At 56.5% G+C, this 19371-nt stretch overlaps 1 protein-coding gene across 5 annotated transcripts; it reads left to right on the plus strand.

Moving 5' to 3' along the window:
• The first annotated feature begins 1712 nt into the window (after positions 1-1712).
• On the plus strand, positions 1713-18972 carry SLC41A1 (solute carrier family 41 member 1). 5 transcript variants are annotated; one of them, XM_010404356.4, is made up of 11 exons: positions 1713-2076; positions 3180-4356; positions 9007-9114; positions 12025-12096; positions 12534-12678; positions 12768-12914; positions 13601-13748; positions 13829-13908; positions 14651-14785; positions 15254-15402; positions 16439-18972. In XM_010404356.4, exons 2-11 carry the CDS (start codon positions 3979-3981, stop codon positions 16622-16624), a joined length of 1548 nt encoding a protein of 515 aa, XP_010402658.1. In that variant the 5' UTR covers positions 1713-2076; positions 3180-3978; the 3' UTR covers positions 16625-18972. The 5 variants fall into 5 exon arrangements, with proteins under 5 accessions (XP_010402658.1, XP_010402657.1, XP_039421172.1 ...); XM_010404355.4 differs by having other exon boundaries at positions 1713-2066; XM_039565238.1 differs by lacking the exon at positions 1713-2076 and adding an exon at positions 2616-2661.
• The last annotated feature ends 399 nt before the right edge of the window (positions 18973-19371 follow it).

The following is a 19371-nucleotide window of genomic DNA, read 5'->3' on the forward strand; positions in this document are numbered from 1 at the left end:
GACATCTGAAGGGGCAAGTGCTGCTCCATAACCTGCTCAGGTTTGTTTTCCTGCCAAGATTCCTGCTCGGAAGGAAGTAAGAACCCAGTTCCTTCAGGATCCTTGATCAGAAGCAGCTGGGACCCCATTTAGATCCAGGCAGTGGTGGAGCAAAAGCACCTCTCCGGGCACTGACACCTCAGTATTAGGATTTTTTGAATCACTTTGGCCAAACCCTTTTATTCTGCTGGATTCTCCTGTGGAAGCGGCCCCAGAGGCCATTCCTGAGTGCTGGCCCAGAGCTGGGCAGTTCAACAGTGCCAGAATCACGTGGCTGCTGTAAAACACATGGGCACGACATTCCACGAGACATTCCACGATCCAGCACAGCTCAGTGGTCAACTCCTTCCTTTCCAAACATTTTTGTTGCCTTTGCTACCTGTTCCCTGCAATTGGAAACCCGTTTCCTGCCCTTTCATCCTCTGCTTTTTTGATCTCAGCCTCGCTGGTGGGGGTTTTATCTATTTCTGTTTTCTTGTCTCAGGCAGCTTTTGTCCCCTCACTTCCGCTTCCTGAGCCTGCAGCTGGGGAGCAGCAAGGTCACATTTGGGTGCACGTTGTTTTTGGGGAGGTGAGGGAAGAGTGGAGGCTCCGGGGGAGGGATGGATGGATTTTCCGTGTCAGGAAGGAAAGATGAAGTTGGAAGCAGAGCCTTACAGCCAGGATTGTTCGGACAAAGCAGAACAGAGGCCGGGCTGGAGGCTGGATTTGGGGCTCCAGTCCCAGCTGGAGCATGGCAGTCAGCTGTGGCTGTAGTTGAGATGTGTTCTGGATGTCTCAAGTTTTCCATGAGGTCTCTTTGCTGGTGGAGGTCCTGAGAATGAGTGAAACGACCCCAGAGGCTCCTCATGCCTTGAAATCCCAGAATCCCAGGATGGCTTGGGTTGGAAGGGACCCAGTTCCACCCCCTGCTGTGGTGGGGACACCTTCCACTTGCTCCAAGTCCTGTCCAGCCTGGCCTTGGACACTTCCAGGGATCCAGGGGCAGCCACAACTTCCTGGGCAACCTGTGCCAGGGCCTGCCCACCCTTCACAGGGAGGAATTTCTTCCCCAAATCCCATCTATCCCTGCCCTCAATCAGTCTAAAGCCATCGCCCCTTGTCCTGTCACTCTCTGCCCATATAAAAAGTCCCTTAGTGCCACCTTTGTGCTGCTTTCTCTAATGATCCATCCATGTTCCAGCCATCCTCTTCTCCCAAGCACCAAATATTTCAGGAAAGCACCTCTCTGTGCCCAGTCCTTGATGGGAGCAGACAGAACCGAAGCAGCAGAGCCCACAGCTTTGGGTCACAATGGATCCCTCACTGCCACTGCCCACAGCTGCTTCGTTTTCCTTCAGAAATGAAGTCACCAGCTCCAGGCACGCTTGATCCCTGTATCCATGTGGGAATGCGGCTCCTGTGCCGCCCTCCCCTTTCCCCCCACACACGTTCCTGTGTCACAGTCACCCTTATTGGCCCAGAACCTGTCTCCAAGGCCTCGAGCTGGGGGTCACGTCATCACTCTGAGTAATAACTCGCTGCTGACTGTTTCCTGGGAGGAAAGGAAAGGCAGGAAGGAAAAACAACTGGTCAGAATTTCCACTCATGACCACAAAAAAAAAAAAAAAAAAAAAAAAAAAGGGAAATAAAAGCAAAGCATGAATCAGAAGAGCTGGTTTCATTCAGGAACACAGAATTCTACAGAGCAATGAGGACCTGACCTCTGCAGCAGGAGTTTTTATGCTCTTTATTTATTTGTTGTGAGACAGTTTGGCATAAACAGGCAGAGTGTACGTGACAATATTCCTGACCTTTTGTTCTGAGCTACAGCAGCCTGGCAGAGACCTGAAATCCAGTGGGTACCACTGAGCACGTTGGTGCTCCTTGGCCCGGATCCAAGGGGGGTCCGTGGAGGCACCTCTGGGGCTGGGATCACGGGGCAGCTCTGGCCACCTGTGAACCCCCTGTCCCCAGGGCGCACAACGAGGCTGCCCCAGCGAGGGATCCCCAGCTCTTCGTGCCTTTCCTTCAGCTCCACAGCCCAGGTGAGAGCAGGTAAAGCCACGGGGGGGAGAGGATGGATGGATGGATGGATGGATGGATGGATGGATGGATGGATGGATGGATTGTGGGATGGATGGATGATGGATGGATGGAGGGATGGATGGATGGATGATGGATGGATGGAGGGATGGATGGAGTGTGGGACGAACGGATGGATAGTGGGTGGATAGATGGACGGAAGGATGGACGGATGGAGGGATGGACGGACGGACTGAAGGCAGGATGGATGGAAGAATGGACGGCAGGGTGGAGGGAAGGACGGATGGAAAGATGGGCAGCAGGATGGACGGCAGGGTGGACGGAGGGACGGACGGACGGACTGACCGCTCCCGCCCGCTGCGGACTCAGCCGCACGTGACCCCGGCCCCGCCCCCGCGGTGCCGAAGGGGCGTGGCCGCCCCGCGCCGGGGGCGCGCTCCACGCCGGGGGCGGGGCCAGGCGTGACGCCACGCGGGACAGGCCAATGGGAGCGCGGCGCGGCGCGGCGGGCACGGCCGCCATTGGCCGGCGGTGATGTCAGGGCGGCGCGGGGCGGGGCCCGGCGGGGCAGAGCGCGGGGCGGCGGAGGAGCCGCGGGTGCGCAGCGGGCGGGGAGCGACCGGCACCGGGCGGTACCGGCACCGCGGGGACACGGGCGCGTGGCGGCGGCACCGCGGGGACACGGGCGGCGGCACCGCGGGGACACGGGCAGCGGCATCGCGGGGACACGGGCGCTCGGCCAGGGGACCGACCGGGCGGCAGCTCCGCTCCGCTCCGCGCATCCCCGCGGGGATCGCTCTGGAAGTGGCGGCTTGCGGGGCTCTGCGGGCGCTGCGGCAGCTCCAGCGCTGCGGCAGCGGGAGGCGGGGGGAGCCCCGGCCGCGGGGATCGTCCTGCGGGTCCCTCCTGGGTGCCCCTTTCAGAGGGCGGCTCTGCCCCCCGCATCCCCCGGCACAAGTCCTGAGGGTGCCCAGGGCTGTGGGAGAGCAGCCAAGGGATAGTTCGGGGTACGGCGAAGGCTGAACCTCAGCATCTGTCGGAGGAAGCGGATCGAGCTGCCTATGCGGGCTGCACAGGACCCCACAGAGTATCTGCTTTCCTCCTGTGTGTTGCAGGTGAAAGACGAGTTCTTGGAAAACCACGTTAAATCGCAGGCTGCCCAAATGCCAGCCCCCACCCTGCAGCCTGCCCAGCTCCGTGAGTAACCTTAACTGGGGACCTGCTACTACTCTGAGTAAGAACTGTGCTTGCCTCGTGCTGCTGGGTGAGAAATTCTTCTTCTGGAGGAGGAGGACGGCAGTGACACTTGAAGCCTGCTGGAATCGCTGGCTGTTCTGGCAGAAAGCCCTCAGGAGCTTTCAGACTGGAATTCTGCAGAGGGACAGTGCCGCTGGAGGAAGTGGCAAAGCGCTGGTAGCAAGAAGAGCCTGAGTGGGATCATCTCTAAAAGCCAGTCCTCTGCTCCAGTGCTCAGTGTTTAAGCTTCTGTGTTCTTTACTTCATCTGGTTTTCCTTCTGCCCCATCACAGCAGCCGTGCTGCTGGAAAAAAACTGGGAAAAGATGCACTAAGGCATCACACATCAAGGGAGGAAAGCTTGGATCCTGCCCCGGTGGCTGCTGCACCACACGGCGCTGGAGAGGAGGAGAACCAGAGGGAATTGCTGCCGTTCCCAGCTCCTGCCGTGTCCCTGCTCGCTCCGTGCTCCGTGTCCCCCATCCCTGGACGCTGCTTGATGGGGATCTCTGCTGCAGGAGCAGGCTCTGCACTCCCAGGCGGGCGAGCAGGGCTGGCAGAGGTCGCTCCTAGATGCTGGAAAGGCCATTTGGATAAGCTGCTGGCAGAAGATCCCTTCTGGAACAGCTGTTGGCTGTAGGCCCACTGAGCGGAGGGTCAGGAGAGCCGGTCCTGCAGCATGACTTCCAAGCTGGAGCAGAAGGAGACCCCGCAGGCCAACGGGGCCGTGCTGCCCATCGTGCCCGGGGACTGCCTCACCAGCCCGGAGCGCGGGCAGCGCGTGGAGCCCGCGGATTTCCTGGGACCCGATGGCACCGGGGTGGAAGTGGTGGTGCTGGAGTCCCGTGCCAACGCCAAAGGGGTGAGGGAAGAGGATGCCCTGCTGGAAAATGGCAGCCAGAGCAATGAGAGCGATGACACCAGCACGGACCGGGGTCCCGAGCCCGCCTCGCCCCTCAAGGAGACCTCCTTTTCCATCGGGCTGCAGGTCCTCTTCCCGTTCCTCCTGGCAGGCTTTGGGACAGTCGCTGCTGGAATGGTGCTGGACATTGTGCAGGTAGGATTGCTGCTCCCCTGGCCCGGTGCTGGGCTCTGGATCCTGGCTCTGTAGATCTTGGCTTTATGGAATAATGGAATGCCAAGGCTGGTTCAGCAACAGGGAGGGGGGTGAACAGTTCCCCGGTGTGCTGGCTGGGGAGGGGGAGCTGAGGAGCCCTCGGGGAAGTGTGGAATGAGGGAGGGAGAGGCCAAGGGAACCCCTGCCCAGCTGTGGCTCAGAGGAGAAGGTGAAGCCAATGCTACTGCCTGGGAACTGAGAGCACTCTGTGCATCACAGCTGGAAATCAATCCTTTCCCTGCTGCTGGCTGGTGACACCCCAGCCCCGGGTTCTGCTTCCTCTTGTCCCTTTCCCGCCTTGGGTGTTTGCTCTGCTGTTCCAGGCTCGTGCCAGCCAGGTTAATGTTTCTCTCAGTGTGTGCCAGACCGTGTGGCTCATTCCAGAGCTTCCTGCACCACTTCCTTGTGTTCTTGAGACATCCAGGGATGTCAGGGCTAACGGAGCTTTCCTCCTGAGAGGGCTGTGGAGGTGATTTTTAGGAAAGGCCGGCAGGGAGCTGGCAGTTGCCTCTAGATGAAGACCAAGGTGTTCCCCGTGGCAGGTGACGCCGTGGGAGTGTGACAGCCTGGTTGTGCTTCCATGTGGGAATGGTGCCTTTGCAAACCGAGGCTCCTGTGCTGGTCTCCACCACATTTTCCATGCACGTCTGGCAGCAGATCAGCTTCTCCTTTGCCCTGACCCACAGGCTGGGCAGAGCTGATTCCCACCCCTGAGGCACAAAGCTGGGCTCATCCATAGGTTTGTGAGACTCCCTTGGATGGGGACGCAGCCATTTTGGAGCTGTGGGCAACCAAAAATGCTCTGCTTGGAGCCTCTGTATTCGCTGGCTGAGGTAAACAAGCCCTGGTGGTGTGGGCAGAGCGAGGCTCGCATGTCAGTCAGCCCCGTGAGCTGCTGGCAGCTGGGGTCAGCCCAGCCCGCTGCCAGTAAGTCAGAGGGGTTTTTTTGGGATTTGTGGGTGGTCAGACAGACACTCCCCGTGGTGTCCTGCCCAGAGCAGCAGTTTCCCTGCGTGCCTGAGCGCTCTGGTCATCCTTGCAGCCTCTCTCGGTGGAACCTGTGGGCAGAGCTGGGAAGTGACTCCAAACAGGAAAGGCCGGACAGGGTGAATTAATCCGGGAGAGATTTACCGGAATCGTTTTCTGAAAAAGAGACATTTCAAGCATGTTTTCCCTTCACAAGGTCCCTGCAAACTCAGGCCTGGCTCCTCTGGAAGCTGCCCAGAGCAGTTTGAACCTGACCTAAAGTTTTTCCTGGAGAAGGCTCAGCCCCTGTGGCCGGGCAGGGCCGGGAGGCTGCGGCTCGGCCCTGAGTTCTCCTGCCTTGATTTTTATGGCCCTTACGAATAAAACTTTGTCCTTCCCGTGTCCCACAGCAGCTCAGCGTGTGGCTGGGCAGCCTGTGCTGCCAGCAGCTCTAACTGGGGATTAAATGAGCCGTGGAGATGCCGTAGGGTGGGGAAGGGGGAAGGGAAGCTCGGCTGCAGGGGCTGCTCCTGGGGGCTGCTCCAGAGGCTCAGGGATGGAAGGAGGGAGCGTGTGGAGCTGCAGCCCCGTTGCTGGGATGGCTGGGGACGGCTGGAGGGCTCCGTGCACTCCGTGCCCCCCGTTCTGGATCACCAGGCTGATGATCCCGCTGGAACTGGTGTCCCCGCTGTGCAAAGCAGCAGCCCTGGCCACGCTGTCCCGTTGATGTGTCCCTGGGATTCGCCTCTCAGGAGGAGAGTTTGAGCTCTGGGATGGGAGAGCTGGTACCTGTGAGTGCCCCAGCTGCTCTCTGTGTGCACTGGAGGACCCTGGGCACAATCCCCTCTCCTAGCAGAGCCCTGATCGTTGTTTTCCAGACTCCTTGGAGGTTCTTTGGATGGGCTGGACAGGCAGCGAGCCGGGAGGGAGCTGCAGAGCAGCACCTGGGGGTTGATGTTTCTCCCAGAGCCTCCAGCAGGTCGAGGTCCAGTTCATCCCTCCAGTGCTGCGTGGGACACACTGGGATCCTGGGCAGAGCCTGAAGGATCCTGTCTGCTGTGTTTGCCTCCCTGAAAACAGCTTACTTCCAAATTTCAGAGGGGCTGTTACAGTGATTTTAATGGCTCCATGTCCTGAACTGAAATTTTTATTTCCTCTTCTCTTTCCCTTCTATTTTTTTTTTTTTTTGGCTTTTTTTTGGGGTTGGGTTTGGTTTTTTCAGACTTCCCCAAGCAGCCTGGCTCTGGTTGTCCTCATGGAGCCACACTGTGGGCAATCCTCTCCACAGGGAGCTTTGTTCCTTGCAGGAGCCACCAAGGCCTGGGAGCCCCACAGACGCCCAGTGTTGTATAACATCTTATATTAAGAAAGCTGGCAGGAGCCCACGGGTCCTGCTCTTTGCAGCGAGCGAGCTGCTGAGCTCTGCAGAAATCTCCTTGTTTTCCTTCCCCAAAGATGGCTTTTCTTCCTTTCTCCAGGAGCAGCCCTGTCTTGCTCAGGGAGCTGCTGCAGCAGGCTCCAGTTACGGCTGCTGCTGGCACCAGTTTGCAGTGCAGCCTCCCCTAAAGTTAAATTTACAAATTATTAATTTAAATTCAGGGTTGGGACGAGGTGAGGGAGAGCTGGAACTGGTGCCTGATCCTGCCCCTGTGAGCTCTGGGAACTCTGGAGCCGGGAAGGTTTTGCACAGCCTGGCTAATGACGATGTTCCTCTCGTTAGGTGGCTCTGGTGACACCCAGCTCGTCCTGCTGGGCAGTGGCAGCATGGTGGTCACTGAGGGAGCCCTGGGTCCTGCCAAGGGAAGTTGGAGTGAGGGATTCACCCGCTGGACACGCAGCAAAATCGTCCCAGAGTCTCCTAAAAATAGACTGGGGAGAGCCGAGCTTGGCTGCTCCTGGAGGTGTCTTAAAGGAGGCACAGCCTGTGCTGGGTGAAGAATTTCAGATTCAGAATCTCAGTACTGAGCTCAAATCACACAGAATCCCAGAACTTAGGCTGGAAAATCCCTCCAGGATCGTCGAATCCAAGCTGTGCCCCATCCTCACCTTGTCCCCAGCCCAGAGCACTGAGAGCCACGTCCGTGGACACCTCCAGGGGTGGGGACTCCAAACCTCCCTGGGTGACCTCAGGAGCCTCATCCTCCAGCAGGGAGAGGGTTGTGGTTGTGAAAAAGCCGAGCAGATCTAATCTGTGTCCCTGAGCGTCAGCTTGGCACAACATCCCAGATGCTTTGGGTTGGAGGGACCTTAAAGCCCATCCAGTGCCAGCCCTGCCATGGCAGGGACACCTTCCCCTGCCCCAGAGTGCCCCAAGCTCAGTCCAGCCTGGCCTGGAACACTCCTGGTGACGGGGCAGCCACAGGGCAGCCTGTGCCAGGGCCTCTCTGTTCTCACCTTGCTTTACCAAGCTGTCAGAAACTTTAAGGGGATTTTTATAACTGGGAAACACCTTTTTCATATGAAGGAAAACGGTCCCAGTTCACCCATCTCAAGTTTGCCTCCGCTTTTCTCCCCAACGACTTTTCAAGGGAGTGCAGCACTGCAAAGCACCAGGAAACTGCAGCTTGTTGGCTCAGGGGTGAAGGATGGAAAAACAAACAAAGAATAACTGAAGTCCTTCCTCACAGGAAGCTGTTAGGCAGGCAGGTAGAGCGATTTATATCTGCTGATGGCCTTGCTTGTCCTGGAGAGAAATCCACATCCCTGGTGAGCCTGGCAGGGTGGCACTGCCAAGGGCAGCTCTGGCAGAGCTGGAGCCTCGCACAGATGACGTTTGCAGGTGACATTTGCAGGCACAAAGCTGCAGAGGGACGTTCAACATGTCCAGCACTGCCCCAGCTGGGATTCCTCTGCTCCTCAGCATCCTTTAGGGAGTGTGGCAGCCAGGCAGAGTGGCAAACAGGAGAGATTTTGGACCCTGGCAATAAAAGCGGGGCAGTGAGGTTTGGGTGGCTCACAGGGGTGTTTTTAAATGCGGCTCTGAGGGGTTTTGGAGTGGTGTTGTGTTTTCAGCTGCTCGCCTGTAAGGCTGCTTATCCTGCAGTTACTCTTTGTTTTTTCCTAAATAACCGTGGCTGCCTCTGTCCCTCATCCCAGGGCAGCTGGAGAGCCAGAGGAGTTGGGAAATGCCTGAGCTAACACAGGTAGCAGGGAAAGGTGGCCTCAGTGGGCTGGGGTTTGGATCAAAATATATCTGTATTTTTATATTTGCATGACACACACATAGGAAAGGCTCTCAGCTGAGGCTGACCGAACTTCAGCACCCGAATCTGCCAAAAACTGCAAGTATTGGGCAAAGCCTCTCCATCTTTCCCTGTTTTGGCCTCTGGGTGTGTAAACATTTTGTCAGTGGTGGCTCTTTGGGGGATTTTTCACTGAAAGTTGCTGGCTCAGAGCTGTTTGTTCAGCCCAGCAGGAACATGTGGTCACTGCTACAAATGGCAGAAGTGGGAAAACCACTGCAGAACTCCAAGTGTGGCAGCAGGGAGGGCACTGGGATGTCTGCTCAGGACAGTGCCACGTGCCGGAGGTGACGATGAGTGGGTGACACTCAGCCTGGAGCAAAGCTTGGTACCAACCACAGTTCTGTTTAATGGTTTTATTTAATGTGCTTTGATCTTGCAGCACTGGGACGTCTTCAAATACGTGACTGAGGTGTTTATCTTGGTTCCTGCTTTGCTGGGCCTGAAGGGGAACCTGGAGATGACGCTGGCATCCCGCCTGTCCACAGCTGTGAGTGGCCAGGGAGCTGAGGGTACCTGCTTTGGGAAGGGCTGGGAGGGGTTTGTGTGTGGGGGTGGTGGATGGGCAGGCAAAATTCCCAAAATTCCCTGTGTCAGTGACAACAGACACCAGAGCCTGGGGTTCAGCGTGCTGGGAAGGTGTTTTCATCCCGCTGGGCTGATGGGATTTGAAGGATTAATGGTCCTTAAGCTTTGCTGACAGTTCACTTCCTCGTGCAGTGCTGGCTGCTCGGGTCCTGGGGGCACAGGGTGGGAGCTGGCTGGGATCCGGCTTTTCCACCAGGAACTGGGAGCAGGAATGTCACCAGAGCAGGCTGGCAGGAGCCAGGGTGAGGAGAGAGCCTGGGGACAATTGTAAAGCAGAGGGGACCTCGCAGTGAGAGCTCACGAGGGGATTGACAGGCTCTTGAAGTGATGGAGATCACAGCTGGGCATTCCTCCTGCTGGAATTCCCTTGGTTCCTGGAGAACAGGGAGCTGCCTGTTCCCTGAGGATCCCTGAGGCCCGTGAGGGCTGGGGCAGGCTCTGGCAGCTCCTCAGAGCCCTGTGTTAGTCCAGCTGCCCATGAATTGCTCTGTGTCTCAGTGTTCTGCCCTGGAGCTGAGCAGGGCTGGAGAGGGACCCACGGCCTCTCCTGGCAGGGACAAGGACAAGGACACTCCTCCTTCTGCAGAGCACCTCCTGCCTCATGTCCCTACGTCCCCGTGGTGGGAACTTGGGATCTTCCAGCTGCAGGGTGTTCTCTGCCTGCTGCCAGGAGATTTTAACCCTCTGGGCTGGGAGTTCCTGAGGGGAGCCCTTGCAGGAGGCAGCCTGCTCCTGCCCTTGGAAGTGCTGATGTTCCTCGGCCCAAAGAGCTGCTTGGGAAGGGCTCACTGAGGTGGAGGGATGGAGAACAAACCCTGCTTGGCTCTTTCCCTTGCTCTCAGCCCTGCCCTTGCAGCAGGAGAAGGCACAGCGTGGTTGGGCTGGTCTCTCTCTGGATCTGCTCTCCCAGGTCCTCTCCTCTCCTTCCCTTTGGAGATTCCAGCTGTGACTCTGCTCCTCAGGCTCCTCTGCCCAGGCTCGGGGAAGACAAAGCTGCTGGGCCCAGCTGGGCTGCAGTGCCAGGGACAGAGGCTGAGCTTTGTTCACCCCTTCGCTCTGGGAAACAAATCCCTTTGTTTTATTCCCTCTCCATTGTTGGGACCATGACAGGATCCTTGCTGTCCCAGACACGGGGACCTTCTCCCTCCTGGCCCTGGCCACCTTCTGGCCATGGGCTGGGCAGGGGGAGTGCTTGGGACAAAGGCAGCGTTGGCACTTCTGTGTCCCCTCCTGGGGCTGACAGGAGCAGCTTTGGGGCAGCTCTGGCAGAGGAATGAGACTGTGGAAAGTCAGGAATGCAGAACTTTGCCCAGTCTGCCCTGGTGGCTGCAGGAGGGTCACGGGGACACCAGCACAGGGAGCACCCACCAGCTCCTGTCGTGGTGTCCCCTCCTGACCCTGAGCCAGGCTTTGGCCTCTGCCTCCCCTCCTGTGCTGCCTCCTCGCACTCAGCCTCCTTAAAATCACGGAATCACAGGATGGTTAAAGCTGCAAAACACCTCCAAGATCATCAAATCCAACCTCCATGTGCCTGTGCCTGGTGGGACAGGAGGATCTCTGGTGCCAGGCCTGCGCAGGGAGCTCCCCTCTGCCCGGAGCTTCTCGGTGTGGATCCCGTGCTCTCCCCACAGGGAAGCAGCCTGGAGTGGTTTCTCAGACTTTGGGTTTCTAATTAGTGCTGCTTTAAGGCACCTCAGAAATTCCTTTCACAATTAAGAGGCAAAACTCCCCCATTAGTTAAAGGATTAAAATCCCGTTGCCAGTGGCTACAGCGAGGTTATGTTAATCCCAGCCTAATTGCCATGTGGCTGGAATTTTAAGGTCAGGCTTCATATGGATCTCAAATTCCTGTGCTGGATGTGCTGCTCCAGTCAACTTTTTGTTGCTTCCCCCCCATTCCTTCCTCCTCTCTGCCCAGAATGATTTGCCCCAGAGATGGGGGCATCTCAGTAAAACAAGCTGGCAGCTCTCAACACATCCAGCAAGGAGAGCAGGGGGATTAATTAATCAATTATTTCTGGTTTGCTTGTTTTCTTTTCCACCTGAGAGGAGGAAATTGCTGCTGTGTTGCTGTGCACGAGTCTGGTGCTGTCAGGCAGCACCTCCAATGTGCATTTCCCACTCCAGTGTTTGAGCCTCTCCCTTATTTCCTAAATTCATCAGCTTCTAATGATGCAAATTGGATAGAAACGTATCCATTCTTCCCATAAAGACCCGGGAGGTGGGAGGGAGGAGCAGAGCCCGTGCCCTGCAGCAATTCCTCTGCGTTATTTTGGATCCTATGCCAGGAATTAAAGCAATTTCCATCTCCTGGTTATCCTCATCAGCCTCTCCCGGTGCCAGGTGACCCCAGAGCCACGGCTTCCCGCTCCTCTCCCTGTCCCCACGTGGCACCAGCCTTGTTTGCTCAGCTTTTATCAGGGACAGGAGGGTGTGCTGCCAGCTGTGCCCCACGTGCTGCTGCTCCGGCCTCGCTCGGTGTGGGAGCAGGGGCTGACCCGAGGCTCTGCACCCCTGGCCCCTCCTGCCTGGCTGGCCTGAGGGGCAGCTTGACCCCCGGGATGAGCAGTGGAGTGAATTCCATGAGAAATGCAGTGTGTGGCTGCAGGACACAGAGATCTCGCTGCTTTTGCAATATTCCCGTCAGATTTTTGGTTGATGTTGATGCCCTTTCACCTTCCCCTTTCTGCTGAATTACTCCCCTGTAAGAGCTGAGGGTTCGAGGTCCTCCCCTGCTCCTGGCACAGGAATTTGGCTGTTTTCGGGTGTAAAGTGCTGCCAGTCTTTAATGGTGTCGCATTTCCTCCTACAGGCTAATATTGGCCAAATGGACACACCCAAAGAGCTCTGGAAGATGATAACGGGGAACATGGCTCTGATACAGGTGAGGACAGCGAAGGGCAGTATTTACAGCTGGGGCAAGCCCAACTTTGGCAGTGTGGGAGGTTTAAATGCCTGGGTTTTGCTGTTCAGTGTCAGTGTTCTGTGTCTGATGGGGAGGCAGGTGGCACCTGTGTGTCCCCCGGCCACGTTGGCCCTGCAGGTTGGACTGGGTGTTTCCATGCTGGATTCTAATCCCCCTAGGTGGTGCTTTCCTCTTAGACTCACAGAATAAAGTCATGGAGTGGTTTAAGGGACCTTAAAGCTCCTCTTGTTCCCATGGGCAGGGACACTTTCACCTATCCCAGGCTGTTCCAAGCCCTGGCCAGCCTGGCCTTGGACGCTTCCAGGGATGAGGCAGCCACAGCTTCTCTGGGCAACCTCTCTTCACACCCTGGGGCTGTTTTGGTGTCTTGGTGACCCTCTGGTTTCCATTTCCAGGTCCAGGCCACTGTGGTTGGCTTCCTGGCCTCGATCGCAGCCGTGGTGTTCGGATGGATCCCAGACGGGCACTTCAGCATCGACCACGCTGTCCTGCTGTGTGCCAGCAGTGTGGCCACTGCCTTCATTGCCTCCCTTGTTCTGGGTGAGGCTCACCCCCTCTGTGCACCTCTTCCTGAAATATTAAGCTCCCCTTGGCCGAATCCTGGTTTTTTTCCCTCTTTCTGGCTGCAGGCATGATTATGATTGGGGTCATCATCGGCTCCAGGAAGATGGGGATCAATCCTGACAACGTGGCCACACCGATTGCTGCCAGCCTGGGGGACCTCATCACGCTGGCTCTGCTGTCAGGGATCAGCTGGGGCTTGTACAAGGAGCTGGGTGAGGAGCAGCAGAAGGCCTCTGTCTCTCCCTGGTCCTTGCGTGGGCTGTGTCTCCCTCTCATTTCACCCTCCTCCTCTGCCCTTTCTGTTCTTGGGGTGTGCAGGATTCCCGCTCTGGAGCTCCTTCAGTTGGGCCTAGGTCAGGTGAGGGAGGGATTGGACCTTCTCACTGCCTTGCACACCTCCTCCTCTCCAGGTTGAGTGCTCAGGGAGAGGTTGTCCCCTTCCAGGTGCCAGGCTGGGGCTGGAGCAGTGGGAGAAGGCAGCTTGGGATTTCCTCTGCGGTGCTGTCAGCTCCAGCTGGGGATCCTCAGGGCAGGGCTGCAGCTGGAGACTCCCCAACTTCCTCCTCCTTCCCCTCCGCCTTCCTTCCCTGGCAGCCAGGACACAGGGATGTGACTCAGCCAGGTTCATCCAGGGGTGAAGCAGCACTGGGAGATCCTGCCCAGGAGTGGGAAAAGTGGGGATGAGCAGCTGGCATTGAAAGGATCCCGCTCAGATCTGTTACTAAACAGATCCAAGTGTTTTACTGTCACCCCTGTGAGTACAGTTCACCCCCTGTGAGAGGGAAACCCCACGGCCTGCAGAGTTCAGGCGTTTCCCTGCCCTTCCTGGAGCTCCTGAGGTTCAGATCTCTGCTGGTTCTTCCCCTTGATTTCTCTGCTTCTTGTCCCCCCCACCCAGAGAGCAAAGCCTACGTGAACCCCTTGGTGTGCGCCTTCTTCATCTCCCTGCTGCCCATCTGGATCGTCATTGCCAAGAGGAATTCTGCCACCCGCGAGGTGCTCTACTCGGGCTGGGAGCCTGTCATCATTGCCATGGCCATCAGCAGGTGGGACTGTCCCTGTCCCCAAACACAGCCTCCCTCTGTGTCCTTATTCCTGCACTGACCTCTCCGGTCTCCCCCTGCAGCGTCGGGGGCCTGATTTTGGACAGGACGGTGTCGGATCCGAACTTTGCTGGGATGGCAGTTTTCACACCAGTCATCAATGGTGAGTCCTGCCCCGCCCTGGGGCTGCAGCTCCTGGCAAACAGTGGAGTTGTCTGGGATTTCAGGCAGGTTAAGGGCAATCGTTCTCTTTTGGGGTGCTGGGGGCACACAGGTTTGGCTGCCCCTGTGCCACCCTTTCACTGACAGGCCTGGGAGGCTGTTCCCTAAAAAAACACATTTCCAGGGACTTCTTCATTTTCTTATTCCTCCTGTCTGGTGGAACACCCCTGTCTTCCAAAATGTTTGCCTTGTGGCACCTGGTAACACAAAGATTTGTATTTGCACCTTGGAGTCAGGAAATCCGATCGATTCTGGTGTAAAGCTTTCACCTCCTTTCTGCCTAATGAACCAGGGAAACTCATTTTTTAATTGTTTTTTTGCAATGGGTGGAGTTAATTCTGAGCCAGTGCATCTTATGCTGGTGGCTTTCACAATTTCCCTGTGCCTCATGTGAAAAATAATAGTTTTGAACTTCCTGTGTCTGTTTCGGTGCCTGACTCCTCATTTTTGTTTCACATATTTCTTCCACCCTGAGCTGCAGTAACAGAACTGCTTCAGCTTCACTCAGGGGCCTGAGGGGAAAAGCCACAGCTTTGTCACAGCTCCTCACATCCTGCAAAAGCGGAATTGGGGTCAAAAATACACTGTCCTACATAATTCCAGCACTTCCAGGTCTGCTGGCTCTTGAAAGGAGCTCTTGGAAGTGTCTGGGACATCACCTGAGTGCTGTTTGTGACCTGCAGGTGTGGGTGGCAACCTGGTGGCAGTGCAGGCCAGCCGCATCTCCACCTACCTGCACATGAGTGGGGTGCCTGGAGACAGCCCCGAGACGGCCCCTCGGAAGTGCCCCAGCCCCTGCAGCACCTTCTTCAGCTCAGGTACCCCAGGCAGCCGTGGGGGTGCAGGGCTTGGTGCCAGCTGAGCTCCCTGTGGCAGTGGCTGCAGCGTTGTCACAGCACAGGGGGGCCCAGCCCTGCTCAGGGGCAGCTCCTGGCTCGGGATGGGGCTGGGGGTTCCCTGCCCTCTGCAGATGGGCAGAGCCCCTGTGCCCAGGGACAGGGCACTGCTGGGTGGGGAAATGTGGGTATGGAATGTCCTGAGCTGGAGGGGACCCACAGGATCACCCAGTGCAGCTTCTGGCCCTGCACAGACACCCCAGAATCCCTGACAGCCTGGGTCATGGAATCATGGAACCCTTTGGGTGGGAAGGGACCTTAAAGCCCATCCAGTGCCACCCCTGCCATGTGGCAGGGACACCTTCCACTGTCCCAGGTTGCTCCTAGCCCTGTGCAGCCTGGCCTTGGACACTTCCAGGGTCTAAATCAGGCCTGATGTCCCCTTTGCAGACGTGAACTCCCGCTCTGCCCGTGTGCTCTTCCTCCTGGTGGTGCCCGGGCACTTGGTTTTCCTCTACACCATCAGCTCCATGCAGGGGGGACACACCACGCTCACCCTGATTTTCATCGTGTTCTACATGACAGCAGCACTGCTCCAGGTGAGCTGGAACCCCTCAGGGGCTGGGCTGGCTCAGGGCACACTGGTGTCACCTGCAGTGGGGACCTGCTCGGCACTGGAGCTGTAGAGACAGGGCAGTAACCCTGGCCCTGCCTGAGAGATTCCTGTGCTGGGCACAGGGGTCCCAGGCAGAACTGAGTGACTCCTTTGTGGACACCTGTACACACCATTTTTCCATCCTACCGTTCTTGAGGAGTTTAGAATCTGCCTTTTGTCTCTTTTAAGTCTTTCTGATAGCCAGAGTGTTTCCCTCTCAATCCGTCCTGGGGGGTGATTTGGCAATTTGCAAAGGCCTGGTGATGAAAACAGGGTGTGGAATTTGCAGGGAACGTGTGCCCTGCCCTGCCCTTTTCCCTGGCAGTTCCTGGAGCTGTGGGAGCCCACAGGGATGACTCTTGTGACCAAGAGCTTGAGAGGATCCACTGCAGATTTCGTGTCTTTAAATACCAACATGAGCCTCTTGCTGCACTGGAGCAGATGGAGGAGAAAATCCCACTTTGGCAGTTCCAGCTGCTGGGCTGGAAAGTTACTCCTTTGGAAGTTATTCCTTTAAAGAAGTTACTCCTTTAAATTCCTCTAAAAACCCAGAAGTTACTGTTTTATTTCTGGCAGCCAGGTGTTGCTGGCCATGCCTGAGCAGTCCCCTCTCTGCCCCACATCTCCTCAAGCTTGTTCTGGGTAGAGCTGAAAATTCAGGTGCAAAATTGAGCCTTGTGGGTGATGAGGTGGCAGTTTAAGCCCAAACTGGGTGGTGACAGGAAGCTGAAGGAGGACAGGCAGGGGCTGTGAGGGACACAGAGGATTTGGGATGCTCAGGGAGCCACCGAAACTCCCCAGCTCCTCTTCGTGCTGCACTCGTTGCTTCGGGGATGCAGCTGCAGAGAGCAGCACTGGGAACGTGGTTCCAGCCCCGTTTTTTGGGATGTGGTTGTGCTTCCCTGAGCCAGGCAGAGCTGATCTGGGATCACAGGGGTCAGGAGCTGTGGCTGACGTGGCTCTTCCTTCGCTGCCCCCAGGTCGTCATCCTGCTCTACATCGCTGACTGGATGGTGCACTGGATGTGGGGCAGGGACCTGGATCCCGACAACTTCTCCATCCCATACTTGACAGCTCTGGGGGACCTGATCGGAACAGGGCTCCTGGCCCTCAGCTTCCACGTCCTCTGGCTCATCGGTGACCGGGACTCCGATGTTGGGGATTAACTCTCCCCACTCCCCCCTTCCCACAGTTCTCCTCCTCCTCCTCCTCCCATTTGTTGTTTCTTTTCCTCCCCCCTTTGCCTCTCTCTGCTTCCCCCTCCTCCCACCCCGTCTCTCTCGAGACTTCATCTTTGATACTGGATTCTCATTATTTTCAATGGGAATTTTACATGGTTTATATTTCAAGCTGAGTTTGTACAGAGGATATATCTAGTTTTAGGAAGGACAAACAAACAAACAGAAGTGTAACGAGACAATCACTAAGTGCAATTTTCACAGCAGTTATGTCTGAACCAAGGTTCCAGTGAAGTTCCTGCTCAGCCAGATCATGCAGGGAGCCTCCCCTGCTCCACTCGCTCGAGGTGAAGGGCTGCTTTTTTCGCTTCATAAGCGTTTTAAACCCTGGGTGTCAAGCTCAGCTTTGTTTTACTGAGCTGGCACCTCCAAGCAAAGTACAACCTCATGGCTGAGGGCACAGAGTACCCCTGCCTTGGCTCTCTGAAGCTCCATCCTGGGCCCACATCCAAAAATTGGGAGTTTCTGGGAGAGGGATGAGGAGGATGGCGAGGAGGGCTCCTGTGAGTGATCTTGTTTGAGAGCCCCAGGCCCTGGCTGGGCTCTGCTGGCAGATCCAGGCTCCCTTTTGCCACCCACCCCAAACTGCAGAGTGCAGGTTCTGCCTCTGCTGAGCTGAGTTCAGCTGCTCTGAGCTTCACCCAAGGGGGCTGGGAGCTCTCCCCATCTATCCCCCCCTCCCACCTGCCAGAGATCCTCTGCAGGACCTGCTGGAGCCCTCCTGGGTGCTGTCTCCTTGTGCTGCACGATTTTCACGGCTCTCCTCAGCGCAGAGGGATGGATGGAAAAGCAGCTCCTGTTTTTGGTGTCCAGGTTTCCTTTTGGTTGCTGAGTGCTGCTGATGGGCCCCTTGCAGCCAGGAAGAAGCCACCCAGCACCTCCCCCAGCTGAGCCTGAGGTGCTTCAAGCTGGGGAGGAGCATTTTGCTTGTGGTGTCTGTTAGGAAAGGACATCCGTGGGATCCACGGGATTTCTCTCTCTGCCCAGGTGCTGGCTGGAAAACAGCTGGAAATCCGGGCACAGCTGGATTGCTGGAGCCCTGGCTCTCGGTGCAGCTCTGTGGCACAGGAACCCCCCTGCCCGTGTGTAAAATCTGGGATTGGGGCTGCAGCCCAGCTGGGAAGCCCTGGCTGAGCACAGGGAGTGCAGGGTTCCCTCCTCTTGTCCTTCTCATCCTGCTTTTTGTGCTGTTCAGCTCCTCCGTGCCGGCCGAATTCCTGCTCTTCCCATTAGGCCGTGTTGGGAGCACAGCAAAAACCACACACCCAGGTGGGCAAATCGTGACCAAAGTTAGTCCAGGATCATTGTCCCAGGCCAGGGATCTGGGTGCAGAGCTGGGCTCACTCTAGAGATGGCCCTGTTGGAAAGGAGGGTCAGGATCAGAGTTCTGGAAGTCCACGGGAGCAGGTGGATCCAAACCAGGGCTCTCGGCTGCTCCAGGCCCTCTTGTGGAGTTTTGGAAACCCTTCCCTGCTGCTGGTGGTGTGCAGGAGGCAGAGGTGGGCTCCAGGCTGCTCCTTCTCAGCCCCTCAGAAGAGCAGGAGTTGTATTTCTGAGATGATTTTCCCCTTTTTCCCTTGCTAATCCAACATCAGGCTCACTCCCCTCCTCCTCTTTGCTCCGTGTCCTGTGTGGGAGCAGCTCTGACCCTCCTCTCTCCACCCTCACTTCTCACAGATCTCCTCTGGCCAAAGCTGTGCTCAAAATACAAAACCCAACCACAAAACAAACCCTGTCCCTGCCGTGCTGAACTCTCAGCCCAGGGACTCCTGGAATATTTTTTGGAATATTCTCAGCTGCTCACCTGATTTCTCTGCCTGATGGTGAGGAATAAATGCAGGACTTCCTTCCATTAACACTTCAGCTTTTATGTGCATAGAAAGAAACTCTGCTGGCCTTCCAGGTGTCACATCACCACTTAATTCCCCAGGAAAAGATTCCCTGGAGGAGGAATCTGCCTCTCGTGGTCAGGGCTGGTGGGGCTGCGGGGGTCTGTACATGAAACATGGTCAAAGGTGTGCTTGGGGAATGGTCAGGGAAGAACCTCACTTAAAACTGAGGAATATTGATGGGAAAAAAAACAAAAAAACCTCTTCCCACTGGTTGCACTCCAATGCATGCCGACTCCACAGCTGCCTGCAGATGAAAATCCTGGTTTACTCTTTTATTAAAGGAAAAAAAAAAAGACTGTCTTAATTATTTATAGTTCCTATAACTGACAGATGTCGACCTAATGGATAAATTATATTTGGTTAAATAAAGATGACATTTATTTATGTGGACTGTGGTGGTTTTTCCCTTCGGGTTGAAGGTCCCTCTCAGGTTTTGGAGCTTATTTTAGCTCAGGCTGAAGCTCTTTTGATAGGAGAGTTACGAAAATCAAATAAATTGCTGGGCATGAAGCAAACTGGGATTAGTGTGAGTGCCAGGTGACCTCGGCCGTGCCCTTGGTCAGGTCCTGGCAGCTTGTGGGGGCTCCCAGCAGCAATCCAGGTGTTTGTTCTGGCCCTCCCTGGATTCAGAACCCAGGCCCTGCTCACCGAGAGCTGCTGGCACGTGGCCCCTGCCCGTGTCTGCTGATTGCGTGGGACAAAAGGGTTCTGCACCTTCCAGGGTGCAGAAAAGGCCCTGGATTTGCAGGAACTGGTGGCTGTGGGCTGTGTTTCCCTGCAGGG

The sequence above is a fragment of the Corvus cornix genome, chromosome 26, assembly GCF_000738735.6.
Source record: "Corvus cornix cornix isolate S_Up_H32 chromosome 26, ASM73873v5, whole genome shotgun sequence".
Classification (NCBI taxonomy): domain Eukaryota; kingdom Metazoa; phylum Chordata; class Aves; order Passeriformes; family Corvidae; genus Corvus; species Corvus cornix.